This window comes from Corvus kubaryi, unplaced genomic scaffold, assembly GCF_017639235.1.
Source record: "Corvus kubaryi isolate FWS band 111438036 unplaced genomic scaffold, C.kubaryi_AGA036_p1.0 71, whole genome shotgun sequence".
In the NCBI taxonomy this organism is placed as follows: Eukaryota; Metazoa; Chordata; class Aves; order Passeriformes; family Corvidae; genus Corvus; species Corvus kubaryi.
Genome location: NW_024582059.1, coordinates 18136761 through 18162460, shown reverse-complemented (window position 1 = coordinate 18162460; position 25700 = coordinate 18136761). Strand labels below are relative to the sequence as shown.

At 41.5% G+C, this 25700-nt stretch overlaps 2 protein-coding genes across 3 annotated transcripts in view; one reads left to right on the top strand and one right to left on the bottom strand.

Annotated features, from left to right (window-relative positions):
- Window positions 1-2468, bottom strand: part of ARHGAP10 (Rho GTPase activating protein 10) — a 145189-nt gene extending 142721 nt beyond the window's left edge. For both annotated transcript variants that reach the window (XM_042049978.1, XM_042049979.1), the window contains exon 1: window positions 2152-2468. In XM_042049978.1, the coding sequence (XP_041905912.1) occupies window positions 2152-2305 (154 nt within the window). In that variant the 5' untranslated portion in view covers window positions 2306-2468. The remainder of the gene's footprint in view (window positions 1-2151) is intronic.
- A 5682-nt stretch (window positions 2469-8150) lies between these two features.
- PRMT9 (protein arginine methyltransferase 9) lies at window positions 8151-24086 on the top strand. Its single transcript, XM_042049624.1, has 14 exons — window positions 8151-8238; window positions 8523-8639; window positions 9155-9367; window positions 9793-9941; window positions 10808-11044; window positions 11555-11722; window positions 12807-12909; window positions 14014-14120; window positions 16016-16208; window positions 19943-20126; window positions 21274-21985; window positions 22671-22824; window positions 23220-23342; window positions 23528-24086. The coding sequence occupies exons 3-14, from the start codon at window positions 9182-9184 to the stop codon at window positions 23741-23743; spliced, it is 2532 nt and encodes an 843-aa protein (XP_041905558.1). The 5' UTR covers window positions 8151-8238; window positions 8523-8639; window positions 9155-9181; the 3' UTR covers window positions 23744-24086.
- Window positions 24087-25700: the final 1614 nt, after the last annotated feature.

Below are 25700 nucleotides of genomic sequence, written 5' to 3'. Positions count from 1 at the left end.
CTATTATTAAAATGACACTTTTTGTTCAAAAGACTAAACTAATTTTCTAAAAATTGTCAGCAACTGTTGTCTAAGAGACAGTCATCTAAGCTCACTACACCGTGCTTTACTATCACATTCTCAAAATTGCAGTGAGCCTATCTTTGTGCAGAAAATGCAGTTTGGACAGAAATGAATAGACCATTGTGTCTAGACCACTTCTCAAGCTTGGTTTTTGGAACAAATACTAATCCCATCTGGTTTTCTGACAGCAAATGAATCAGGTTCCTCAAAGAATTTAGATGATAACATTTTCTTCTGAAAACACAAGGAAGACCAATGCCCTAACCACTGGTGTTTTCGTGGGTTTTAACCTCTTGTGATTCCTCTGACTCAATTTATCTTTAAATGTCTGTTGAATAGTGGCACTCCTTCACCAGCACCAGAGGAAGGCAACTCAGCTGCAAACCTGTCACTCACTCTAAAGAGGAGAAATAACTGCACAAAACTGAAACATGGAAGGAAGGGTCTAACCTGTTTGTACTTTCCAAACAAGTATGCTGAAGACGTTTGTTAGAATAAGGTACAGCAACTAAACTCAAAAATAAACCTTCTGACTGTCATCTCAGAAAGGAAGGCATTACTTAGACCTGAATACCAGGCAGGATCTCAGATACCTTATCTAAATATTTCTCATGGGCTATTGTATTTCATCAAGCAGTCTCAGGCCAGGTGACCCTGGCCAGCACACCTGGCTTCCACCACACACAGCAAAGCACCCTGAGCACTGCACACAAAGCCAATTTACCAGCACAAGATTCTGGTGTGTTGTGGACACACAGCTGTGGACAGGACACTCATTTGAATTAGGGCTTTCCTCACCACAGCCAGCTCCATGCTTTCAAATTAAGTTTTGTATACATAACCGTACATGAACAACTGAGGGTTTGGGACAGTTGCCAAAATACTGTCTAGATGCTCCAGGAAGAGAAGTGGAATGATTTCCCTCTACTGTTCTTATCCAATTTTAGGACACTTTTTTATGTTACACTCCAAGTTAGGATGATTTATACAGACACTTCAAGTCACAGATTTTGAATAATCCTCTAAGATCATGATTTGCAGTAACTGAATGTTAAGTGGCCAAAGAATAACAGTTACAGATAAGTGAAATTTGATATGGCATTTTCTAGCAGAGACAAAACCAGAAAACAAGGTTTCTTCATTTACAGAAATGAGTTAATTCTGTTTCTAAAAACTTCACCGTATCCAGAAACTACACTGATCACTGGCCAAACCCCTATCAGTTTAATGGAAACATCTTGACAGCATGGTTTCCTGCCTTCAGAAGTTTACCATACCAGAGGTACTGTACAGTTCTGAGAACACAGTGCCAGAGCACAGTATTAGTGTTTTATTTGAATAATTGCTATAGCAGATCATCCTGCTAAATATTTAGGCAACTACAAAACTGTGATTGAAGTTAATGGAAAAAATCACGTTATGACAATACTACACTAAGAACATGCATGAACATGGTCATCCGAGGCAAAAAACCACGATTCCCACATAAAACACATTACAGTTAACTAGTTATATATACTACGTATATACTCAACGAGTAAACGCAAAAGCAACAAAACACTATCCCGTTTTAAGAGGCCAAAGGCATAGAACTGGTAACCAGCGCTGTCAGCACAAAGTCTAGTAATTCCTGACCACACTTCTTTTGACAAAGGTATTTTCCAGCAGCCTCTCCACAGGCTGCAAATTCTCAGACACGACAGGGTTATGGTCAGGTAGGCGATTCACAGCCGCTCAGCTTGCGGCGCGCCAGTAACACCTGGGACCGAGTCCTCCCGGCGCATTCCACAGGGCAGCCGGCTCCAGGCTCAGCACCGCCGAACACAGAAGCCAGGCCCAGCCCAGGCACCGGGCAGATGCAACAGGAGCCACCCGGCGCTGCCACAGCCTTTATCCCTTATTCCACTCTGAGGAGAAGCGCTGGAGAGGACCTGCGTCTCCAGGCGGCTGATGGGGAACCCAAGGGAGCGGCTGGAGAACGCCAGCGCAAAGCTCTGTGCCACAAAGGCGAGCGCCGCCGGCTCAAAGGCGAAAGCTCCCGACGCCGGGCAGCCGCCCCCGCAGCTCCTCCCGCTCCCCACCACTCACTCTTGGTCGCGGCGATCAGGTTCTTCCCATCCTTCAGCAACTCCTTGATAAACTTATTAGTCTTCTCCAGCTCGGCCTCATGCGCTCTCACTCGCTCCCTGAACCAAGGGCTGTCCAGGTAGCAGTCACTGAACTCCAGCGGCTGCAGCCCCATGGCTGCCACCGCCGCGCCGGGGCTCGGCTCCCCGCGAACCGCAGCACCACCGCCTTCCGCAGCCGCGGCCACAAAGACGGAGCGGCGGCTCCCCCCACGTACAGCCGGGCGCGGGCAAAGGCGAGCCGAGCTCAGCGGAGCCGCCCTCTCCGCAGCCCCGCCGGGACACGCCCGAGCGGGGCGGGCAGAGCCCGGCGCCCGCCCCTTCCGAGCTCTCCGCGGCGGCAGCGGCACCGGGCGGGGGGTTGGGACCGCGCCGGTGCTCCCCGGGCAAGGCAGCCCGGCTGGGGCGCTGCGGGCGTCCCCGAGCGGGGAATGCGGGCAGGTACTGCTACTAGAGAGCGCTCTCTGCTCCGCAGAGACACCTCGGCAAAGCTAGAGATGGGCAGTCACCAACCGCGTTGAGGGGCAAGTGCGGGATTCTACACCTGGGGCGGGACAGCCCCGGATGTATGTATAGCCTGGGGAACGGGAAAGCAGCGCTGTGCAAAGGGTCCTGGGAGTCCTGGTTGAGGGAAAGCTGAATGTGAGTCAGCGGTGCCCTGGCAGCCAAGTGGGCCAGCTGTGTGCTGGGGGCATCAGGCACAGCATCGACAGCTGGGCAAGAGAGGGGATTGTCCTGCTCTGCTCTGCACTGGGGCGGCCTCATCTCTGGTGCTGGGAGCAGTTTTGGGTGCCACAATATAAGAACGGCATTAAACTATTAGAGAGCATCCAAAGGAGGGCCATGAGGATGGTGAAGGGCCTTGAGGTGAAGCCGTATGAGGAGTGGCTGAGGTCACTTGGTCTGTTCAGCCTGGAGGAGACTGAGGGGAGACCTCATTGCAGTCTTCATTGTTCGTGAGGAAGAGGGGCAGACGCTGATCTCTGTGGCACCCAGTGACAGGACTTGAGAAAACGGCATGAAGCTGACTCAGAGATGGTTTCGGTTGGAGATCAGGAAAAGGCGTTTCACCCAGAGGGTTGTCGGGCACTTGAATAGGCATCCCAGGGAAGTGGTCACAGCCCCAAGCCTGACAGAGCTCAAGAAGCATTTGGACAACACTCTCAGGCACGTGGTGGGATTCTTGAGGTGTCCTGTGTAGAGCCAGAGTTGGACTCAATGATTCTGATGGGTCCCTTCCAACTCAGCATATTCTATGGTTCTATGATTATACCAGCCACTGGGCCCCCTCCACCTCATGGAAACGTCCGTGGGCTTTAGGAAGGGGCTGAGTAGGCTCTCAGAGGGAGGATGCACAGGGCAGCCTATGGGCTGCTTGATCCTAAATTGGCTATGGTGGTGGTGGTCTGCCAGCTGAGAAGGCTGGCATTGCTCATCTGCCCCTGTCCCACTTGTGTCTGCATGTGAAATACTCAGTAAAATAGATACAGACCCACCTTTATGTCTTGATTCAATAAACTAATACAGTCTCGTGAACAAGTCTGGGGCAAGAGCAAGACCTTGAGAAGACCACTCAATGCTGAATTGTTTTAGTTAAGAATGTTAGGAAATTAATGAAGAAGACAGAAAAGGCTTATAGTTATATTTGTATTTATAATTTAGCTATAATTCCATGGTTTCATGTAGTAGTGTAATTCAGAATGCTTTGGTGGGACTTTCTCAGGTGATTGGAGGAGTATATATTTTAGTCACAAGTATCTTCTTTGGGAGTAAATTCAATCTATTTTTTTTTCTGTATTTTGGCAAATTGAGTGTTAGTTCCCTCTCCCTTTGAAGCAATGAGCTTTGGTATTCATTAAATATGTTATTGTTGGGCCCACAGTTAAGCCTACGCTGCATGTCTGAGATGAAGATAACTTGGTGGTGTAACTATCAACCTTTTCCTGTATGACCCCATGCACTGACCTGCAGAAGTCAAGTATGGAAATAGATGGGCACTTTACAAATCTCATTTTTAATTACTCCTGTTCATAGAGCAGTGTATTGGGTAGTATTCAATTTTGCAAACATTTGGGTCTCTTTAATAACTGTCCATTTGAGAGTTTGCTTCAGAAACCAGACTGAGGATGTGTGCTACCCATCTGACAGCAGCCACAGAGCTCAAGTGAGTAAATACAGAATTTCATGATCAAAGGCCAAGATAATGTCATCATTGTTCGTGTAGATAAGGATGATAAGAAAACACAATTATGTAAAGAAAGGGGTGGGGAGAAGGGGCTTGACATGAAGGCTTGTGAGTAAGTCTAGTTTCTGAAAGTAGTCTGAAAATGACTGTGACCCCTCCAAATGAGATGCTACCTAAAAGTGCAGATGATTTGCCTGCAATCACAGCAGACCAGGAGGGGCTATTGAGAGCTGATCCTGAACGTTCACTTTTTCAGCCAAGTGTTCCACCTTCTAGGTAACATTATCTGATGATACTTATTTTCTAGTATTACTTAGCTGAGAAGTTTCTATGCTACTCAAAAATCAGTTTAAAAAGAATTGCAAACAAGAAAACCACCTTAAAAAAATAACAAACAATCCTTATCTCTGTTCAGATTACTGGAGCAGCATTTCAAGAGTAGATATGCCTTCCATTAGTAGTTTGTTTACTTTGTCCTATAGTTGTTTCAGCATTAAAATTAGAATAATATTTTTCATGCTTGTTTATAGTTATTGTAATTTCTCTATTATAATTCCACTGAAATGTTGTAAAGTAGTGAGATCCCACGCTTTGTGTGGAGTTGCTTGCACTCAAACACATGCACACAAAAAAATTTAAATGTTTATCTTAGTCCTGGGGGTTTTTAGGTGGCAAAAAACCCCACCAGGTCTAAAATTTAGATTTGTCTTACCATGACAGGCCCATTAGGGGAAAGTGGTCCACCTGCCTCAGTCATGTGAAGTGAAAATGTATTCCTTTCTAGTTGTAGCTATAAAGAGCAGTTAGTCAAACAGAAATACGTACATAAAAATAACACTTTTTCCCCCCAGAATAAAGAGAGTCAACTTCTATTTAAATAATAAAACAAGAAAGTAAATTCAGTACTAAATTGATATTCTACACTGTTTATCCAATTAATCCAAACAACATAGTGGGTTCCTACCACCACAATTATTAAGCATATCTTTTCCTAAACCTGACCCACCCATTCAAAATATTGTCGGACTCTGAAGCAGCAAAACTGTGATATAATACAAAAGATGGAAAACTGAGGAGAAATAATAACCCGTTAATTTATGCATGACAATTACCTACCTAATGAGCAATAAAAGGAGTTGCCCTTTTACCACTAATTAAGGCTTGAAGTGCCTTTACATCAGAAAAATCTCCTCTTTTCTGCCACTCCCTACTCAAGCTCATCAAATTTTACAGCCTTCTTGTAGCCTTTTTTAAGAGACTATGACATAAATTGACTTTGTGAAGCTCTAGCAATATCCTGCCCATAAACTGTGTATTTATCTTTGCTTGGGTTATTTTCCTTTGACATTCACTGCAAGCGTGGTTTCAGCAAATACCCTCTTCAAGTCATTTTGTACAACAGGCAAACACCAGCATATCATATGTTTTGTTCCATTTTACCTTCCTTATGTTCTTTTCAGATTACCATTCTGATTTTTATGGAAGATGATATCCTGATGTGGCTGATTGTGTCTCCAGGCTGCATGTTAAGGTGAGACAGGTTAGAATGAGTGAAGTTAACTTTCAGTTTTACTGACAATTTTTTACAGAGCATTGATACCAGCTCCCACCATTTCCAACACACAGCTGTGTTGTTGAAAACATCATTAGCAACAGCAGCCTTCCAAGGAATTATAATTTCTTTCCTTGTCTAAGCACTTTTACCTCTGTTAGTCCTGTCATGGATTTAATAGAGGGTTTGGGAGTTTCCTTCTAACTCCCATTTTGCTTATGACTGTGTCATCATGGTTGGCTTGAAAGATCTTAGGGGTCTTATGCATATGTGAGATACCTCTAGGCTGCATGCTCCCTCTCCTCTCATCCATCAAGAGTTCATATATAAACAGACTGGTCTGCAACCACACACGATGCAGACCAACCTTATTTATTCTACTGCCAACAGTTTTTGTGCTTATTAAGGCAATCATGTATATGTCTGAAAAGATGGGCATTCCTTTTTGGCACTTCTTTACAGCACAAACTTTACCCAAAAAATTATTTTAGGAAGCAGCTGTATGCTTTGTCAGTGTTACAAAACATTGTATTCTGTGGCCATTTTTTTTCCCTGGAGTGTTCCATCAAAAAGTTGTGAGTATGAAATTAACGAATATCCTCCCCAGCCTTTGAAATTAATGGACTCCTGTGAATTCCAAGGATTTTACACTGCCATATTTTAGTAGTCTCCCTTCACAAATGGGTCAAATTGGCACACAGTAATACTTCATTTTTGTTTAAAATAGGCACTATAAAGAATTTATGCTATCCATTAGCATTTATTTGCTCTGACAAAAAATACAGTTGAATTAGTTTGGAGAACTGTGGAGTGCCAGAGATAATTGCTCATTACAGCTATTTGGTACAGTCCAGCTCTTGTTACACCTCACGGATAGGTGACACAGGTGATAATTGCATTGGGTTTTTTCTCTCTCTCTCTCATTCTCGCTCCTGATATCCCACAGGTGCTAACATTTTCTTTGCCTGGTACTATCGTCCTCTAGCTGGAAGGCATAATTAAGCCAAAGTCAGAGAAGGTTGTTCCCTGTTACTAATTTAAAGTTCACAGCTTTTTTTCCTTTCAAAACTGAATGAAGGCTTGTTGGTACCAGTTGCTTAATAAGGTATAATATCCTCCTTTGGAGCTCAGTCCTCATAGGAAGTATTTGATACTTTTTGATACTGATACTTGCACATCCTCATGGACTTCATCCAGCCCAAGTGCTGGTTTTGCCAGTTGTTTTAGATTTTTTTTCTAGCACGACTTTCCTCTATCAGAATTTGATTGTCATGTCATTCAGGTTTCCTTTTCTGAATTTTTTTGGGGCCACTTGTCTCAAAATATTTGTAGACTTCCCCCCTTATAACGTTATAGAGCAATAATGAATTCCACTGTCGATTACAGTTCAGCTGCTAAAGTGTTCCACTTAGGCTCATGTTCCCACTCCATATGTGCTCTTTTCATCTTGTTCAAAATGCTGGCCTGGCATTTTTACACAACGCTCATTTGTTTCGAAAACGGGAATGCACACACAATATCCACAGCTGTAAAAGCGTGGAAGAGCTGCATTCATGCTTTAAAAGGGAAAAGTAAAGATGAGCAGCGTCCAAACACTTCTTAATTAGTAAACAATGCCACGGCCTGTTCCTGTCGCTGTCCCAGAAGCAGGACATGACCAAATGAACTCTGCACTCCAGGGCTCTGAATGGGGCTGTTCCCCGGAGCAGACAACTCCACAGAGAAGGCAGGTGGTGTCACAGGCATGGGAAGGAGCAGGATAAGGAATTTGAGATATGGAGCAAAGCTCTGAATTTTGCTCCTCGCAATCTGCTGCTGCCGAACAGAGCTGCCAGTCAAAGGTCCAAGAAGAGCTTGTTTCTGACTTAAAGCCTATGTTGTCCTCATCTGAGGTTGTCGGGACTTACCAAGAGGGGAATTAAAATTAAGCGTCCGAGCACCGTGACTACAGGGCAGTGGAGGGAGGCGGTGTCTGCACAGCGCTGGGCAACATTTAAGGTGGTGGTTCTTTCGCGCTAGCGGAGCAGCCCCGAACAGCACGGAACGGCAGGGGACTGCATCGAGCCTTGCTGCGGATCCCTTCTACAGCCCTGCGTTAGCACGAGCTGCACTGCCAGGTTCCAAAGAGTTGGATACGGGCGGAGAAAGGAGGCGGGCAATGAAAACACCTTTATCGCTCAGCGTTCACGCCCGCCCGGCGCCTGCGCGATGGCCCCGGCTCGGCCCCGGCATGGCGGCGGCCTGGGAGCGCCGCTCCGCGCACGGCCCCTGACGGACGGCCCTGGAGCAGGGGATGGATGGCCCCGGAGCAGGTGATGCCCCGGAGCAGGTGATGCCCCGGAGCAGGGGAAGTTCTCACCTCCCCCGCAGCTTCCCGGGGCAGCTCCTTGTGGGGCAGCGCCTGGAGCCGTGCGGCCCCTCAGCCGCCGTGCCCCGGCGCCACATGCGAGCGGTGGGGCCGCCCTGACTCTGCGAGTCCCTGCTGGGGCGCGCTTGCGCGGCCGGGCTTTGGTCTGCGTTTTGTTATTTATTTTATTTTTAAGAAAACAGGGGGGGAAAAAAAGCCTAGTCGTGATTGGTACTGTGTTTCTTGCAGTCCCTCTCCACGAAACCTTCGTGTTCTTCAGCATTGGGACACATTTTGACCTACTGAAGCCCTGCTCAGCTGAGTACCTTTAGAAGTTACAGCGGTAACCCAGGCAGGTATAAAAATGTAAGTTTTGGTTCTGGTCACTCTTTTTAATGTTTTCTTAAAGGAAAAAATAGCCGCGGTACCTTGTGTAAAATAACTGCGACCTCATTAGCTCTTTCTGTGAGGCTTTCCTTTATGAAGATGCTGTTGTTCAAGGAGAAAAAATTTAACTTGCAGATTTTGTGGTTTATTGTGAAATTCATGAGTGCATGAACTTCCAGTGTGCACAACCGTTTGGTCAGAGACACGCTAAAATGTTTTTTAAGAAAATAAATTTTATGAAGCCAGAAATGTAATCCTCTTTCTGGGACCTGGTTTAACGTAGATATGGTGCCCACTTGACTTTTGAGTGGTGAGCACTCAGAACTGATGAAATTATCAGTGGCATAAAGACGAGATGTTTTTGGGAGGAAAGACGTCTTTACTAAATGCCAGTGAAAACAAAAATATTTTTTGATCTGTCAACTTTGTGTACAAACGTTTTGGCCTACAGCATATAGTATGCGTGACTTTTTTTCTTTTTCTTTTTTTTTAAGAATAAGTGAGTATTAACATCCTTCAGAATGCCCAACTCCAATGCCAAACTTTACAGTAACCACAGGGGTGGTCGGGAAGTCAGCAGACGGGAATTGGTTTCCAGATCTTTGCAAAGTGCTCAGCATTGCCTGGAGAACCAGGATTTTGGAACTGCATATGCTCACTATCTCCTGGTACTAAATCTAGCTCCTGAGTTAAAAACTACTGTCAAAGTAAGTGCTCTTCAAATTACTTGAAATTTTATTTATTGTAATTCTTTTGAGGTCTTTGTGACATGTTTTGTACTTGTGATTTGTTACATGTAACAAGTTTCTGCTTTTATTTTGAAGACAGAATTGGAAAATCAGGAATAATTGGGATGGCCAATGACTTCTTTAATAAGCTCTGTATGCTTATATGGAGGGAGTTCATAGAATCTTTTAGTCTGTGTGTGTCAATCACATTTAATAAAAACTGGGCCTTGTTAGTCCTGGAGCATGCATTATTATACACGCAGGCTTTTAGTAAACACTTCTGGGAGCTGATCCTCATGTGTGGGTGTCCAAGTGTATGTCAGGGCACCTCTAGATGTTTTCAGGGCTCAGTTCCCTACTTCTGGTAACTCCCAGCATCTCAGTGGTCTATGTTTATTTTCTAGGAAACATTTCAGTTTACTCTCTTTAAATGGGCAGAAGAACTGGATTCGCTGGCACGGATTCAAGATCTGTTTAACTGCTATGAACAAGCACTTGAACTGTATCCCAACGATGAAGTGATCTGTAACAGTATGGGAGAACATCTCTTCAGGTTTGTAGTGATGTATATGCAGTTTTTGTAAGGTTCATGTTGTAAATACAAGCACATTCACATCTGCTTGTCTAAAATAGCTTAAAAAGAGTAGACAGTGCTAAAATAAATGTTGTTAATCACAACAAAAGTGGAAAAAAAAAAGCCACCATGTTTGGTGTTGCTCAGGTCTTCTAAGGCTGGAATTTTAAGACTGAAATCATAGATTGTAATCCAGGTGGTTTTAGTTAGGTTTGCTTTTTGTGATTTCTTTGGTTTAAAGGAACACCTCACTGAGCATTGTATTAAAATGTATATGTATATTTGATCTGGAGCTTTTTTCAGTGCTGTCTGATTTGAGATTATGCTGTAGGTATCATGAAAGCTTGATTCAAATTCACAATTTGGTTACTTTTTGATTTCTTTCCATTTTTTTCAAAACTGGCACTTAATGCAAAAGCTGGCAACTCAAAATTTTGTGGTTTTGCAGAATGTTCCAGGTAAATAGAGTAAAACAGTTTTGGGGTTTATAGCATTCTCTTGAGTTGATTATGTGTGAGACTGGATTGCAGAGCTGCTGCTGTCATGTTGTTGCAGTGAGTTCTTGTAAATAAAACCTGTTTTACTTTGTCAAAGGATGCAGTAGTAGATGAAGGTTGGTGCACACAATGGTATTTCTGACCTGGCTTTGCATTTTACAGTGACTCGATGTACAGCTATAAATCATTCTTTTTCATAAAGTAATGCCAGTGTTTTCTAAAGATAATCTTTCTAACTCAGGCAAAATATTTCTGTTGTCTTTCAGCTAACATAAGACCTCTTTACAGACCCTCAGATGTTCACAGCTGCATGCATACTTTCCATTTGTTTGTCATTTTTCCTCTTAGAATGGGCTTCAGAGATGAAGCAGCTGGGTATTTTCATAAAGCAGTGAAGCTCAACCCCGACTTTGCCGATGCCAAGGAGAATTTTTACCGCGTTGCAAACTGGCTGGTGGAGCGCTGGCACTTCATCATGCTCAACGATGCCAAGAGGAACCTCACCTACCTCAAGGCCATTGAGAATGCTGTCCGCTCAGGGAGCAAATCTGTCCTGGATATTGGAACGGGAACAGGAATTTTGAGGTATGCCACAATGCACATTTCACATGAATTTGATAGAGAAGTATTGGCTGCCTTACAAAATTCAGCTGAGAGTGGAAAAAATAACTACTTTGATCCTTTTATGGAGACAAAACTTAAGAAAGCAAACAAAGCTTGCAGAAGCCAGTGAGTCTGGAGATGAGTGACTAGTAGTAGTTTTTGAACCTTTTTTCATTATTTGTTGCAGATGCTTTTTGTGTCAGTAAGTGCTGTATAAATCGAATAACTCACATTGGTTTTGAAGTTGTAATGTTACTTGTCCTGTCTTCAAATACTGACTGTAAAGAGTGGATTCAGCTTAGCTGGGGGAGGGCCCTTATGCTAACTGTGGTGGTTTTTTTGGTGGTAACGTATCAAGAGGATATCAACTTGTGCAATATCACTGTTCACACAAGAGATACCAGTTCAGTTAATGATGATTTTTAGACTTGAACTGGTAGAAATATGAAGCAGATGTAGAGGAGGGGAAAACTCCTGATTCTTGTTTTCCAGTATGTTTGCAAAAAAGGCGGGAGCATCTTTTGTCTATGCCTGCGAATTATCCAAAACCATGTATGAACTTGCCCGTGATGTGGTGGCAGCCAATAATATGGAAAGAGAGATCAAACTTCTGCATTTGAAGTCACTTGATATAGAAATCCCAAAGCACATACCTGAAAGGTACGTTGTTGCTTTCTCTTCTGATAGTATTCTGAGTTTGCTCTTAATTTCAAGAAAATAGGAAATGCCTTGTGACCTAAACAGGAAATAACACTGTTGTGATATTACTCATAATGTGGGAAGGTTCTCTGTATCTTCTATGTGTTTAAAGAGCAGAAATGACAACATATTCTTCAGATCATCCTAATTTCTGTGGTAGATCAACGATGTCGTAAATTAAGGAATTTTAATTCTTTGATGGTGGGAGCTTTGGGGCATGTGTAATTATACTGCAGCAACAGGAAAAAAAATTAGATTACTATGTCATAAAAGTAATTTTAACACACTTTTATACTTCTAACATCTTCTGGCTCACTTCTGCAGCCTTTGAATAGGATGGAGTTACTAACATTTAATAAAGTGTCTGGTGATGGTAAAGGCTCATGATCTGAAATGATGAAGCTCCTGGTTTAGGCCAATCAAGCCTTTCTAATTGTGTTAGCTGAGCTACAGTAACACATGTATCCCTTTAGTGTATATAATGAGTTACTAGATGTCAACTATTAATAAATGAATTACTGCTGTTCTGGAAGTGTCTTCTCTTATGCTGTATGCTTTTTGGTTTAATTCCAGAGGATTTAAGATTTAGTTGTTAGTCTGTGTAGGAATTTTATTGTGCTTCGATTATAGTTTTGGGGGTTTTAATTCCTTTTTATACACATGCATGAATACATACTATTGCACAAAATATATATTCTGCAGTTATCATTGGCTGTGTGCCCAGGCTGAAACATCTTCCTGTTTTGCCTAGATTCTTCCCACACGACTTATTTATAAATGCTGAGCAAGAAGCTTTACAGTAAATTCTTGCTCAATATTTGCTCTCTTCTATCTGCATCTTCAATAACTTCTAACAACAATTCAAAACACATAATTTTTTGGAAGAATTAAATTACCCGTATGTACTCAAATTCCAGAATGCTGGTAAAAGTTTTGCTCTGAGCTCATATTGGTATGGTGGAGTTTTTCCTTTAAAAGAATGATTGATTGTTGACAGGAGTGTTTGTTATATGTTCTATTTCATGGTGTTCTTTTTCATGTCTAGAGTTTCCTTAGTTGTCACAGAAACAGTTGATGCTGGCTTATTTGGAGAAGGAATTGTGGAGAGCTTGATACATGCTTGGGAACATCTGCTTTTACAACCAAAGGTAGGTGATGTGGGTACCTGTGCATGTGCACACATTCCAGGCATATGGGAATGAGAAACAGTTGTCTTGTAAGTATTTCATTCCTTTTGGTATGCTAAAAATGAGTGATCTGGGCTTGTTCCATGAATTTGATTTTGGTGAGTGGCAGTGAGGCAGAACATACATTGTACTTCTGTGACCTCTGTGTTCTGAGTAAACAGGTATTTGCAAAGCATGTTTCCCTGATGTAACCTTCCATCATCACAGGTAGTTCAGTCTTCATCACTATTCATTCATTTATTTTAAATTTTTCTTGTCCCCCATCTTTGTAAGTAACACCAAAAGAGTTTATGTGGTTTTTTTAACACAGTTTTCCTGCAAGTTTGATAACAACCTGGTCATTTTCAGGTGCCAACTAGTAGCAGAAAGGCATGTCAGTCAGTCTAAGCAGAAAATGCTGAGTTATGATAGAATTATTTCTCATTGTAACACTAGGAAACACTCAATTATAATTTGGTAAATAAATTGATTTATTTTTTCTGATTTGAGCCTTTTTGGAAGACTGAGCAATTCCACTGGGTCTCAGATTTTGCTTTGTGTATTTTGTGGTTTTGCTAGTACATTAAGCAAAGTAATATGACATGGAGTCTTACATAGCTTAATCTCTGTTACATCTTATAAAATAGAAGGACTTCTCTTTATTTTGTCCTTGCTTTGATTCCAGTTCTTTAAAAAAATGTTTTAGCTGGCTGAAACCTTTTGTGTTGTATTGAATTGAAACTGATGACCTCTAGTGTTAAGTACAGGAATGATGCATAAAAGAAAAGTCTTCAAATGTTTCAGTATACTCTTAACAAAATGCAGATTGAAAAACACCATTAGTTACACAGAGGAAGTAGTGGACTGAAAAGTAAAGCTTATGCCTGGTTATATTAAAACACTGTATTAAAAAAACTCCTTCAATGGTCAACAGAATGCCAAAGACTAGTGACTTTACCAGTCACTAAGAACTTACTGATGTTTTGACTGTCACTTGAATGGCTCACTAACATGTAACTTAGGCTTTTCAGTAATGGTAGAAAGAGGCTACTGTCTCATTGCATGTTGGTGTTCATGTTTTCACAGCCTAAAAACCAAAACATCTGTGCTGGAGACTATGGCAGAGTTATTCCTGCAAGTGCTACAGTATTTGGGATGGCAGTGGAATGCAAAGAGATACGTAGACATCACAGGTGTGTTTAAACTCTAACACAGCTTGAACCCATATTTTTTATTTGGGAAGAGACTGGTTGTTTTTATTGACCATTTCTCATTTACTGTGCTCTTTATTTTTTGAATGGATGATTATCTGTTTAACTAAAAAGATAACTGCTCTCACCCTCCCTACCCCTTTTCCAGGCTTTTTTTTTTTTTTTGCCCCACCTCCCTACCCCTTTGAGGTTCAGATTTTCTGGACCCCTTAATCATACAGTTATGCTGAAATACCTGTCTCTTAACACATGCTAAAGAAATTTAATTCCTTCATAGTAAAATTACTTCTCAGTTTCTGAATTGGAGATTCTTGGATTAACACTTGGCCTTTATCCTCATTTTACCCTCTTTATAATCTGCTCCATGCCTCACTTCTGGATCTAACCCTTCTAGGACTGTGTAAAGCCTAAGTGTTGATAACCTCAGCTGTTGTTATCTGTCTGAATGTCCTTTGCCCAATTCTGAACTGGCATACAGTAGGGGTTCTTTGCTAAGACTAGTTCTGACTGTGTATCCATTACTTTCATATTTATTCTCATCTTTTAGAACAATATGGAGACAGTCTCTGTCTGAGAGGTTTGGATTTGATGTATTTTGTTTAGGATTAATATTGTTGTAGATTAGAGAAAATACTAACTTTTAGAGGAGCTCCAGTGCACTGGATGAAAAGCAGCCAGGCTGCATCACTGATTTTTCTAATGCAGTAGACCTGGAAAGTGGCCAGCAAGAGACAGAAGTTCCCGTGGTGGATGGTCACAGAATAATTTCTTTGAGAAGTTAATTATTCATCAATTAGAAAAGGTTTTGCCTTGAAACAGGGCATTGACCGTTCCTTACAAAATTTCAATGGAATGAAAGTTAATTTGCTTTTAACTTTGGATTGTTGAATTGATGTTCTATTTTAATAGCTTAAGGTGACTAGCAGGACTGAAGTGATTGTCACAAATTAATTATATGCTGTAGGAAAAGAAAAAGGCTCTTGTAAATTTCTTGCCTTTATAGTTTGAGATCCCTTTTTGCTCCAGTAAGAATATTTAAGACTATTTTAACAAGTCCTGTTTTTATGTAAAACACTTGCATGTTCTCAGATTTAAACTATGCAGATCTCTTTGAATTATTCTCATGTGCATGCCTTCACGTTTCCCTACATGTTTTCACAATCCACAGGAAAACTTTGGGGGTCGGATGTTTTTTTCTGAGCAGGAGGCCTAATGAAATAGCAGTGTGGAAGTATCTCTTTTCTCATGACTTTTATATCATCTAGCACAGTTTCTGCCTTGTACAATTAATACAACTTTTATTTGAGCTTTTCCTCGTGCTTTAATTTTTTTTTTTTTGAGTGGTTAGAAGTAGATGTAGAGCCCAGAACTGAACGAATACATGAGGTTTAAAAGGTTTAAAAGTGTGTTTAATTTATCACCAAACACTGATTCATCTTGCTGAGAGAGGGAATCCCCTTTCAGTCTGAAAGATAATCTTGCATATCACAGCCATCTCTCTGTGTCTGATCTGATCTTCTACTTTGTATTCTGTCCCTTTCTTTTAGCAATTTTAAGTTATGCTTCATTGCTTGTGCTCTGATTGGTATTGGGTTTTTTTTCCTAAGATGTAGTGAAATTCTTAACGTGTATTGGGCTTTTTCTTAGTTTCTGGTGACAGCATTCAGTGCTGGTTCTTGAAGGTGAGGTGCTTTTTCTGCACTTTAGAGCTGCTCTGAACATGGCAAAAACCCCACAGAATTGTTTTAGTATTTTTTAGCTTCTCTATTCTAACACTGTATATTTAAAAATATTAGTCAGCCTAGGGAGAATTTCCTTTAGGTTTTTGGTCAAATTACTTGGAATTTCATTTCTCCTCTGTTTGCCTTTACTCCCAGAGTGGGAATGAAAGAAGTTGCTGGTGTGTGCTTGTCAAATTCAGTGCAGTTCTTCAGTCCCACATATGCTGCTGCTGGCTCAGAGGAAACTGTGGAGCCCTACACCACAGAGAAGCTCAGTCGTATTCCTGGGGGTTACAGAGCCCTCACAGAACCCTGTCAAGTCATGACAGTAGATTTCAATGATCTGCAGGTAATGATTTTTCTTACATCCTTCATAAGTAATCATTTTATGAATAATGAGAGTCTCGTATCTTCTTTGGTTTTGGGTTCAACTTCAGAAGTGCAAAGTTGGCAGGGCTGCACTGAAATCCTCTGCTGGTTTTGATGCTTGTCTGGTTGTGTGGTGATGTGATTCATCAGATGACAGTCTGTGATTTTTTTGAAGATGGGTTTTTTTTGTTTGTTGGGCATAGTTTAGGGGACTATATAAACTACCTCACCATAAGATCAAACAGCTGCCAGCCTCAGTACAGGGAGGGGGAGGAAAGATGTGGTAGACCCATTATGATTTATGCAGTTGTGGAGTTGGCTTAGTTTTATTCCTCTAAAGTCAGTCTTCAAGAAACTCTTGAAGACAGGAGAAAGGCTGTATTTTCCATCTGGGATAAACATGTAAATGTTGATGGATAAGTGTAAAAGAGGAGATAAAGGAATTATCCTATTCAACCATTCAATTCCACACTTCAGCTCCTTTGTATCTTAGGGTATTTCTGTTATAGGGCATTCTAAAATCTAGTAGCATTATTTTGTGTATTTAACACAAAATACATTTGTATGCGTATGCTAAATAGGCTTGAACTGGAAGGCAAGGAGCTGAGCCCCCTGCAGCTGAGCTTGCTAAAAAGATGATACATCTGATCTCTGGTGTGCTTCTTGCTCATTGACCTGTGGTGAGGAGCTAGCATTGAGTCAGAGCTTAAAATAGATCCTGTTATATAAACGAAATTATTCTTGGCTGCTGCTTGGCCAGGAGTTGCAGTTTCTGAATTAATAGCTTTTCCTAGTTGGCTTGTCTGACATCCTGAGATTAAAAATGAAATAAGACAAGGCTCTTCAGTATACTATTGGGAGCAATCTCTGTGACCTAATGTTGCTTCTGCTTCCAGCTTCAATAAAAAGCTATTGCTCTCATCTGAGAGATGTCTGTTCTTAAGCATCTGCCTGCTGGCAAACATGTAAAGATAATTTTGAAAAGTAAAGAACAGTGTTATTCTTTAAATCATGTTTCAGAACTGCTCCTTTGAAGTTTCAGTTAGACTAATGGAGTGTTCCTGTCACGAAATGTTAAGGTATCATAAGTAAAAAGGAGGAAATGCCACTGTTACAAATCACTGATGTGGTTAGGAATCCTTTGTTTGTTGTTACTTTGTTTGTTTGTTACTTTGTTTGTTACTTCGTCACTGGGCAAATGTGGCAATTCCAAACACTGGTAGGTTACTTTCAGCATGGATTTTTTTGTTGTTGTTGTTTTTGTTTTGGGGGGTTTGTGTGTTTTGTCATGGCCACACCTGGATGTTCAATCAATGCAGCTAAAAATGAGAAAAAAATTGTCTTTGTTCCTACTGTAATAAGAAAAAATCCTCCTAAACTTAAAAACAGTATCAGAATTACCTACTAAGGACAGAAATTCAGATAAGAAATCACTTAGCACTAGTAAGGTAATTTCTAAGACGTATTTTCTAAAGTCCTATTTCAAAGAACTAGAGGGCTGTTGCATTTATTCTGCTTGTGCTAACTATCCAGACCTAAACTGGCAGAACAGAGAAGGCAGCTTAAAATACAGTACAGCAGTGTTTCTCAAACTGAGTTGTAAGAGACTTCAAAGACATTAGTACAGATCAGAGAAATAATAAGTCAAAATTCACAAATAATAATAATAATTTTTAAAAAGCAGCTGCTTTATGGCAATGACTTTATTACTGCTGTTACTAGCAGCAGCAGCTCAGTCCCTCCCCAGCAGGGGAATGAGGTGTGGCTGTAATTACAGGCTGCAGGCACTTGCACCCAGCCAGGTGCTACCTGTGTGCATGTTTGCTGGCAGCAGATCAGTGCCACTGGCAGGGGAAGTGTTTACCTCTGCAGCCAGTAATTAAAGCTCAGTCTCACTTTCAGGCCCTAAAGGAACTGTGCTTTTGCCAACAGTTACAGATTTTGGCTCTTTCTAATCCTTCATGAGGAGTTGTGGTGTGGAGTATGTGAGAAATTGTGGATCAAGACATAGGAAACTTGATAACTGCATTCTTTCTGTAGATTTTCCTTCTGTTTGTAGTGACATTTACTACTTTTACTGGAAGCTATCTTTTTCTCCTTCAGAGGATATGTGGCATAGCATCATTTTGGGGTTTTACTGCTTATTCCTGTGCCGTTGCTTTATTTCCTTTGTTCTCTGTTTAACAGGACTACTTGATAAATTGCTGTCCTGATGTGCTATGGCTGTTTAAATCTGTAATTGGCATAAATAATAGAAGAAGGTTTATAAAGTGGCAAGTGTGAGGAATAAATACGGGTTAAGCGGTGTGGCAGAGAGCAGGGAAAGCTGAAATAAGCCTTCAAATGGGTTTTTAAGTGGTGGCAATGTGACACTGCAGTTACTAGAACCCACTGGATGAGAACCTTGGGCCTGCTGCTTCTGAGGAATAATCAGGAGGAATAGTTTTAATATTAAATACGCTTTTATACTTCTCCCAGCTTCCCAGAAACCAAGAACCAGATGCATGCTTGTGCTCTTGCTGTCTTGTTTCAAGGGGCTTGATGCTAGAAAAGCTTCAACTTACTGCTCTTTTCCTCACTAGTTGAGGAGGTACCACAAAGATGACTGGCAGCAAAGCACTTCTATTGAAGAGCAGTGAGAGCTTACTGTGAACTTTGTTAGCATCCAGTAATTTTAACTTGCCCATTGTTCAGCCATCTCTCAGTTGTGAGAAGGGGGATAGACAAGCTCTTGGAGAACACAGAGCGAAGAGGGAAAAATAAAAAATCCAGCATGTGACAGCTACTCGTATCCTCAGAGTGGGACATGAACTTTTCTTTTGCCATGTATATTTTAAGATTGAAACTTAGAGGACAAGTGTTGACATAAGCAGATCAGGAAGTTGATAAATGTTTTGGAAGGGCTATTACTAAGCAGAACGGTTGTGACTGAGAGAACCTTTAGTCCCTTTTGCTTGACCTCCTGTTAATTGGTTTATGCCGGAACTAAAACATTAGTGCTGATCCTTTTGTGCTTGTGAATGTTGGTAGCATGAGGTAATTCCTGAGAAAAATAAATTGTACATGGAAAGAGACTTAATTCCTGTTACATATTCAAAACTTTTTAGGAGTATTGGAGAATTTATAAATGATCCCTTTAGGGTAGACCTTAAGGTCTTCCCAGTAGTGAAATTGTACATGCCTGAGTTTTTACACAAGGCCTACAGCCCAGACAGCAGATAACACACCCTCAAAGGTGTTTGACTTCCTGGTTTTATAATGATTTTGCAAGCCTGTGTTTGAGCAAATTCAGTGCTTGCACACAGTATTTCTAGAACTGGTTGAGCACAGGTTTTAAGTGAAACATGTGCCTAAGCATTGGCTTGAGTCCAGCTCAAAAGACTGGCTCTATTTTATTCCTTCTCATAAGGCAAGCCCTGCCAGTCTGAAGCACTTCTTGCAGTTTTGGGTGGGTTTAAATGTGTGTGTTCTAAGATGTAGGTGTGTTTGCTTCTGTGGCTCACAGATGCAGGTTGTTCATGTGGGAAATGGCTCTTGCATGTGGGAAGACAATTCCTATGCTAGTGAGTACTCAGGATGATAATTGGTGTTGTAGAGGCTTGGTAACTTCAAGTTTCTGTTGGGTGCCCTCATGGATTGGTGCAGAAATTTTGGATGATTTAGTTTAATAAAACCAAATTTTTATTCATTTTTTCCTCTTTCTTCTTTTGTCAGGAGCTGAAAAGCCTGGCAGCTAGAAAGCCCTGGAAGCTCAGCCTGCCAGTCACTGAAGGAGGAATACTGGATGCTATTGTGGTGTGGTTTGTACTGCAGCTGGATGATGAGCACTCTCTATCTACAAGTCCCAGCGAGGAAACTTGCTGGGAACAGGCAGTGTATCCTGTGCAAGGCCTCCTTGGTACGTCCTGTGGGTTTGCTTGTTGTGGTACATTAACTTGGTTTCATTTTGGGCTTTTTTTTTTTTCATTTTGATAAATTAGCTTTTCTCAGAGACTAAGAAGTCTAAATAGGATTACAAGTTCAACAGCAAGTAGCTGTGAGGTGGTTCCTGATCATGTTTCTGGTCTGTAGTGCACAGTCCCTGCATCAGGGCTTGTTCGTGGGACTCTGCTGTGAAGCAGATGAGATCTGGGATAGTACTTTTCAATAACTTTGGGGTTTTTTCTATACTGAATTTAATGCATTGTGGAGCACCTCCAAAAAGTGGGGCTACTGGCTCACCTGGTGAACATGTGACTTGGGGGGGCGGGGGGGAAGGTGAGGGAGAAATTGCTAGCTGCTACTGCCACAAAACCAAAACTATTGCTACCTAACTAAAAATATTCCTACCTTCCCCTTGCCCCATGTGGGACTCAGCTTGAATACTCTCCACATACAGGCATTGGCAGTGCCATTTTTAGCAGCGTCTACTCTCTGTTCACCCACTTTTTATTTTCCTGTTTCCTAGAATCTTAGAGTATCTCAGGCTGGAAGGGACCCATAAAGATCCTAGAGCCCAGCTTCCTGCTTCTCACAGGACTACCTAAAATTAAATCACCTGACTCAGAGCACTGTCAGGTGCTCCTTGAACCCTGTCAGGCGTGGTGCTGTGACTGCTACCCTGGGAAACCTGTTCCAGCCCTGATAATCCTGTAGGTGAAGGACCTTCTCCTTATGTCCAATCTGAACTTCCCTGATGCAGTTTCATTCCATTTCCTTGGGTGCTGTCTCAGAGAAAGATCAGCACCTTCCCGTCCACTGCCACCCTTGGGGGGGTTTTCAGCTGTGATGAGATCTCCCCTCAGCCTGCTCTTCCCCAGGCAGAACAAAACAAGTGCCCTCAGCTGCTCCCATAAGTCTTGCCCCTGAGGCCTTTCTCTATCTTGGTCACCCTGCTCTGGACACACTCTAATGGTTTTATGTACTTATATTGTGGCGCAGATAGGAACAAATGAGATAATGTGGTGAGTGGGTTGGTTTGTTTGTTTGTCTTAAGCACTGTATGGCTCTTCAGTGGTGTGTCTGTAAAGTAACTGACATGATTTTTTTTATGCTCTTTTGCCAAGATTATTCTGTGAAGACTGGAGATACTGTGATGATGGAAGTTTGCTGCCAAGACTGCTACTTGAAGATCCAGAAGATCTCTTCTTTGCCTTCAGAGTGTGGGATGGATTTCAGTGACAGAGACAACACGCCGAGTTTGGGCAATGAGGCTGAATTATGTAATGCTCTGGCTGGACTTCAGACAAGCACCAAACAGGATGGCAACGCTCCAGTGTGTGTGCTGGAATCCACAGAAATAGCCCTGCTCAATGACGTACCCTACCACGAGTGCTTTAAAGCTGCCATGAGCAAAGTGCTGGTGTCACTAAATCCAAGTAAGGACTTGCACTCCATGGACATTGATGGACATGGCAGTGGGATAAACCTCCAAGAGGATCAAAACAAGAGTTCTCTAGATGTGGATCCTAATGCTTTCTACATTTTAGATGTATCTGAAGGCTTCTCCATCCTGCCAATTATAGCTGGCAAGCTTGGACCAGTTAGAGCCTACAGTTCCGTTGAGAAAGAACAGCATCAGGCAGCACTTCATGTCATTGCAGAAGCAAACCACTTCCCTAAGGAAACATTAGAGTTTTGGCTCAGCCACTTAGAAGAAGAAAGTATGGTGCTACAGAGACCCAAATCAGACAAATTGTGGAGTATTATTATCTTGGATGTTATAGAGACATCAGGTTTAATCCAGCAGGAAGTGATGGAAAAGGCTGCAATATCCAGGTACAGTATAAAAGGACAAAATTATTTCTAGGAATCTGTAATTACCTGAAAAATTTTGAGAATATTCCTTGTAACTATGGAATTACTGTTATGCTGCTTCTGTAGAGAAAAGTTTTTTTCCTTGGATTGAACCTCCTAGTGTTTCTGGCATGACCATTGTATACATTATAATTTCTTAAATCAAGATTTCACTATCTCAGATTTATCTTTTTTTTATGCAGGAATATGAATGGATGATCATATCCCTTGGTCTGTCAGAAGTTTGCAGGATAGCAGTAATAACCAAGGCAGCTTTTAGTGCAAGGTTAGAAAAGCCCAGATTCCTGTACGTGTCAAACGGTTGTGGGAACAAACTGGTCCTGCTAGAAGACAAACGCATGGTGTTAGAACAGCCAGGGAAGCAGCAGCAAAGCTAGCTGTTCCTCACAGCAGGAGGAGTAGGAAAGAAGGCAGAGCAGGAGAAGTAAAATAATGCAAATGGATAACTAAGTGTGAAATGGATTTATCCCCTTTTGTGGGCCTAGGGAAACTTCTCTGTTAACCTTCATGCATAGTGATGGCACGTCCTGCTTAGGAGCACTGGACTTCAGAGGAACAACTAGCGTGCTTTTCTCAAATGTAGTTACTGTTCTTTCATTCCTGTTGATTGATCAGCTTTACAGGTGTAATCTCTCTCATTTTACAGGTGTTTACTTCACAGTGGTGGGAAGATTTTCCCACAGTATGTGTTGGTATATGGGATGCTTGTAGAATCGGAGTCTCTGTTGCTGGAGAGTGCTGTTCAAGGAACAGAACCAACTCTGGGGTTTAATATAGCCCCTTTTATCAACCAGTTCAAGGTAGGAAGCTGGTGGGTGGCTTCCAGGCATGGTTTCAAAGCTGCAGCTGTTTTATGTTTGGTGTAAACTGTAAGAAAACACTGTTGAAATTATCAGGAGAGGTTTTTGTGACTACACAGGAACCTTGAAGTAAACTAGAATAGGTGATGTTTGTTTTAGAACTGGGGTGGAAGTTTTGTCCCAGTTAATATACAGAAGAGTGGCTGTGGTGTTACTGTTCCCAGTCAATTGTATTCCAGTGTTTCGAAAGGCATTAGAGGGCTGGATTTTGCATTTCTGTCTATCTCTGACAGGCATCACAGTAACTCCTGGCAACTTTTGTGTTATGATTAAGTTTTCTACCTTTTCACTTGGTAATGGCTGTTGCTGCCTGAAGTTCTGGTCTATACTCTTAGGTACCTGTTCGTGTGTATTTGGATCTCTCCACGTTACCCTGTGTACCCTTGAGCAAGCCAGCAGAGCTCTTAAGGCTGGATCTCATGAACCCTCTGCTGAACAGCCCTAGCAGAGAAGTGAAGGTGAGTTCTGGAACCCAAACCTAACTGCTCTTCTGCAGTGCTGCTCCTTAATTGCTCCTGTGGGTTGAACATTTCAATACAGGATTTCCTTGCCTGCAGCTGTCTCTGAAAAGGATTGAAATGGTTTAAACTACTTCCTTTTCAAAGAGCATAGTATAACAGATTATTATTTTAAATATTTTTAGATACAAATTTGTAAGTCTGGCCGAGTCACTGCCATTCCCTTCTGGTATCACATCCATCTGGATGACGACCATTGCTTGAACACATCTGATGAGTCCTCACACTGGAAACAAGCTGCAGTTGTTCTGGATGAGCCCATCCCAGTTCAGGCTGGAGATGAACTTGTGCTTGATGTCCAGCACCATAAAAGCAACATCAGCATTACAGTTAAAAGGTGAAGAATGTCCTGTGTGATTTGTGCTTAATCGCCTATGCATAAACTGACAGTTCGTAACAACACTGCTGTTACTTTGTATTAAAGTCTAAATTTTATTTACTGATCAAAAAGGCTGTTTTGTTGCTTTAATAATAGATACTTAGGCTCCACTGGTGGACTAAAAGTTGCACTGTAAAGGCACCGTACCAAGCAGTTAGAGGAGATACTGTCTTCACTGCAGCACAGACCTGATTGCTGGCTCGTATAGTGGGACAGACTTCTGCTGCCAGGTCTGCTGTAGTGAGAAAAAAAAAGCATCCAGAGGCTTGTACCAGAAATAAACACCTGTGGCTGTTTGGGATGGAGTCCTTGTTTCTCAGGCTGTGGTTCCACTTCTCAGTTGCCAAAGCCTTCTCTGTCAGTGTATTGAGATGTGAGCCTTGTGGGAGGACTGAACAGCATTCCAGCTGCAGTATCACAAGTCAGTCCTGCACGCAGACCATTCCAGAAAGCTGTAAAGGAATGCTGTTGGGTAACTCAAGCTCTATAATGGAAGGTAAAACTGGTAAACTTTTTAGAATCCCCAGAGACTTTCTTCCAGGAATACAATGGGCATGAACTTGTCCGTATGAAAGTCGCATAAAATACATCCGTCACTGCAGTACTCCTGACTATCTTCTACAGCATTACGTCTTGGGATAATGCAGGTAACCAATTCCTTCTAACTAAATTTATAACCAAGTGGAAGACTAATAAAAGCTTTGAACTCAGCACTGACTCTACCTCTGTAGAGAGGAGGAAGACTCTTAGCAAGATTTTTCTGTTGCTAAGCTTCTTTTTACTGTGCTGCCTGTTCAATGGAGAAGAGGCAATTTTGTGATCTTTTAACATCAGCCTGTATAAAGAGCCATCCACAAAGGATTTTTCAAGAATGTCAGGGTCTGCTAAAGTCATTATATACTCTTCATTAGGTCAAACATTTCAGATAGTTTAACTTATTTCTATCTATGAATTTCTATTTATTTCTATCAAGTTCACTCAGTTTAACTTCTGGGACTGTTAGAGCTGGGGTTGTCCCAGCCTCAGCTGAACCTGCACCTGATAAATTGCTGTAATAAAGCTCCATTTGGAAGGGTGGAAGAAACATCTCTATTTAATTTTTTTCCCAAGCAGAGGCACAAAGTCATGTTTTCTGAAGATAAAGTAACTGGATACTGTCCTTTATCCAAGGGGTACAATGCATAACAAAATGCAAGTGAATTATAGTAGGCCAGAGGCTTTTGATACTACATTAATAAAAAGTGCTTCTTAAACACAAAACCCAAAAACCATGATCCATAAAATTTTAAGTTAGTCTGACACAACTACACTGGGCAGGTGCATGGTAATTGCACCAGAGTGCAGTTTTATAGGGAAGTGTTTAGGTTTCTTGTGCAGGAAGACCTCTGATAAAAACCGTGCAGAGTGGGCTAGGTGTATTTATTAAGGTTTTAGTAATTAAGATGAAACCAAAATTACTTCAACACAAATGAAAGACATTCTAGTGTCCTTGAGTAAGGCAAGAGCAATCCTTACAACTTCTGATTAAACAACTTGGGGAGGAGATTTGGCATGCCATAAAACAACAGAGGAATAATATGATTAAGAGGAAAATTAACTATTTGCAAATGAGCTTTTTATATAATCCTGATAGGTTGTGCTGTGGAATACTGTGCTAGTGGTTTTCAAAAGACAGAGTAGGTATCATTGCAAGATTTCTATTTTTTAAATTCAGTAGCAGTCTTTAGGGAAAGCTATGGTCCTATAAGCTACTGCAATTAAAAAAATAACTTTTCTCCCAGAAAAAAACCCAAATAAGCCAGAATATTATATTGTGCAAATAGAATAACTGAATAATAATAAAATAACTTAGTAGCTTTCCAGAAGTACTCTGAAAGAAGCAACCAAGACACTTAAATAGCTGTTTTCCTATCCAGGTC

Coding starts and splice junctions, on each gene's coding strand:
- PRMT9 (XM_042049624.1), top strand. CDS start 9,182: ATGCCCAACTCCAATGCCAAACTTTACAGTAACCACAGGGGTGGTCGG. Junction 9,368..9,792: donor AGTTAAAAACTACTGTCAAA/GTAAGTGCTCTT, acceptor TTTATTTTCTAG/GAAACATTTCAGTTTACTCT. Junction 16,209..19,942: donor TAGATTTCAATGATCTGCAG/GTAATGATTTTT, acceptor TTCTTTTGTCAG/GAGCTGAAAAGCCTGGCAGC.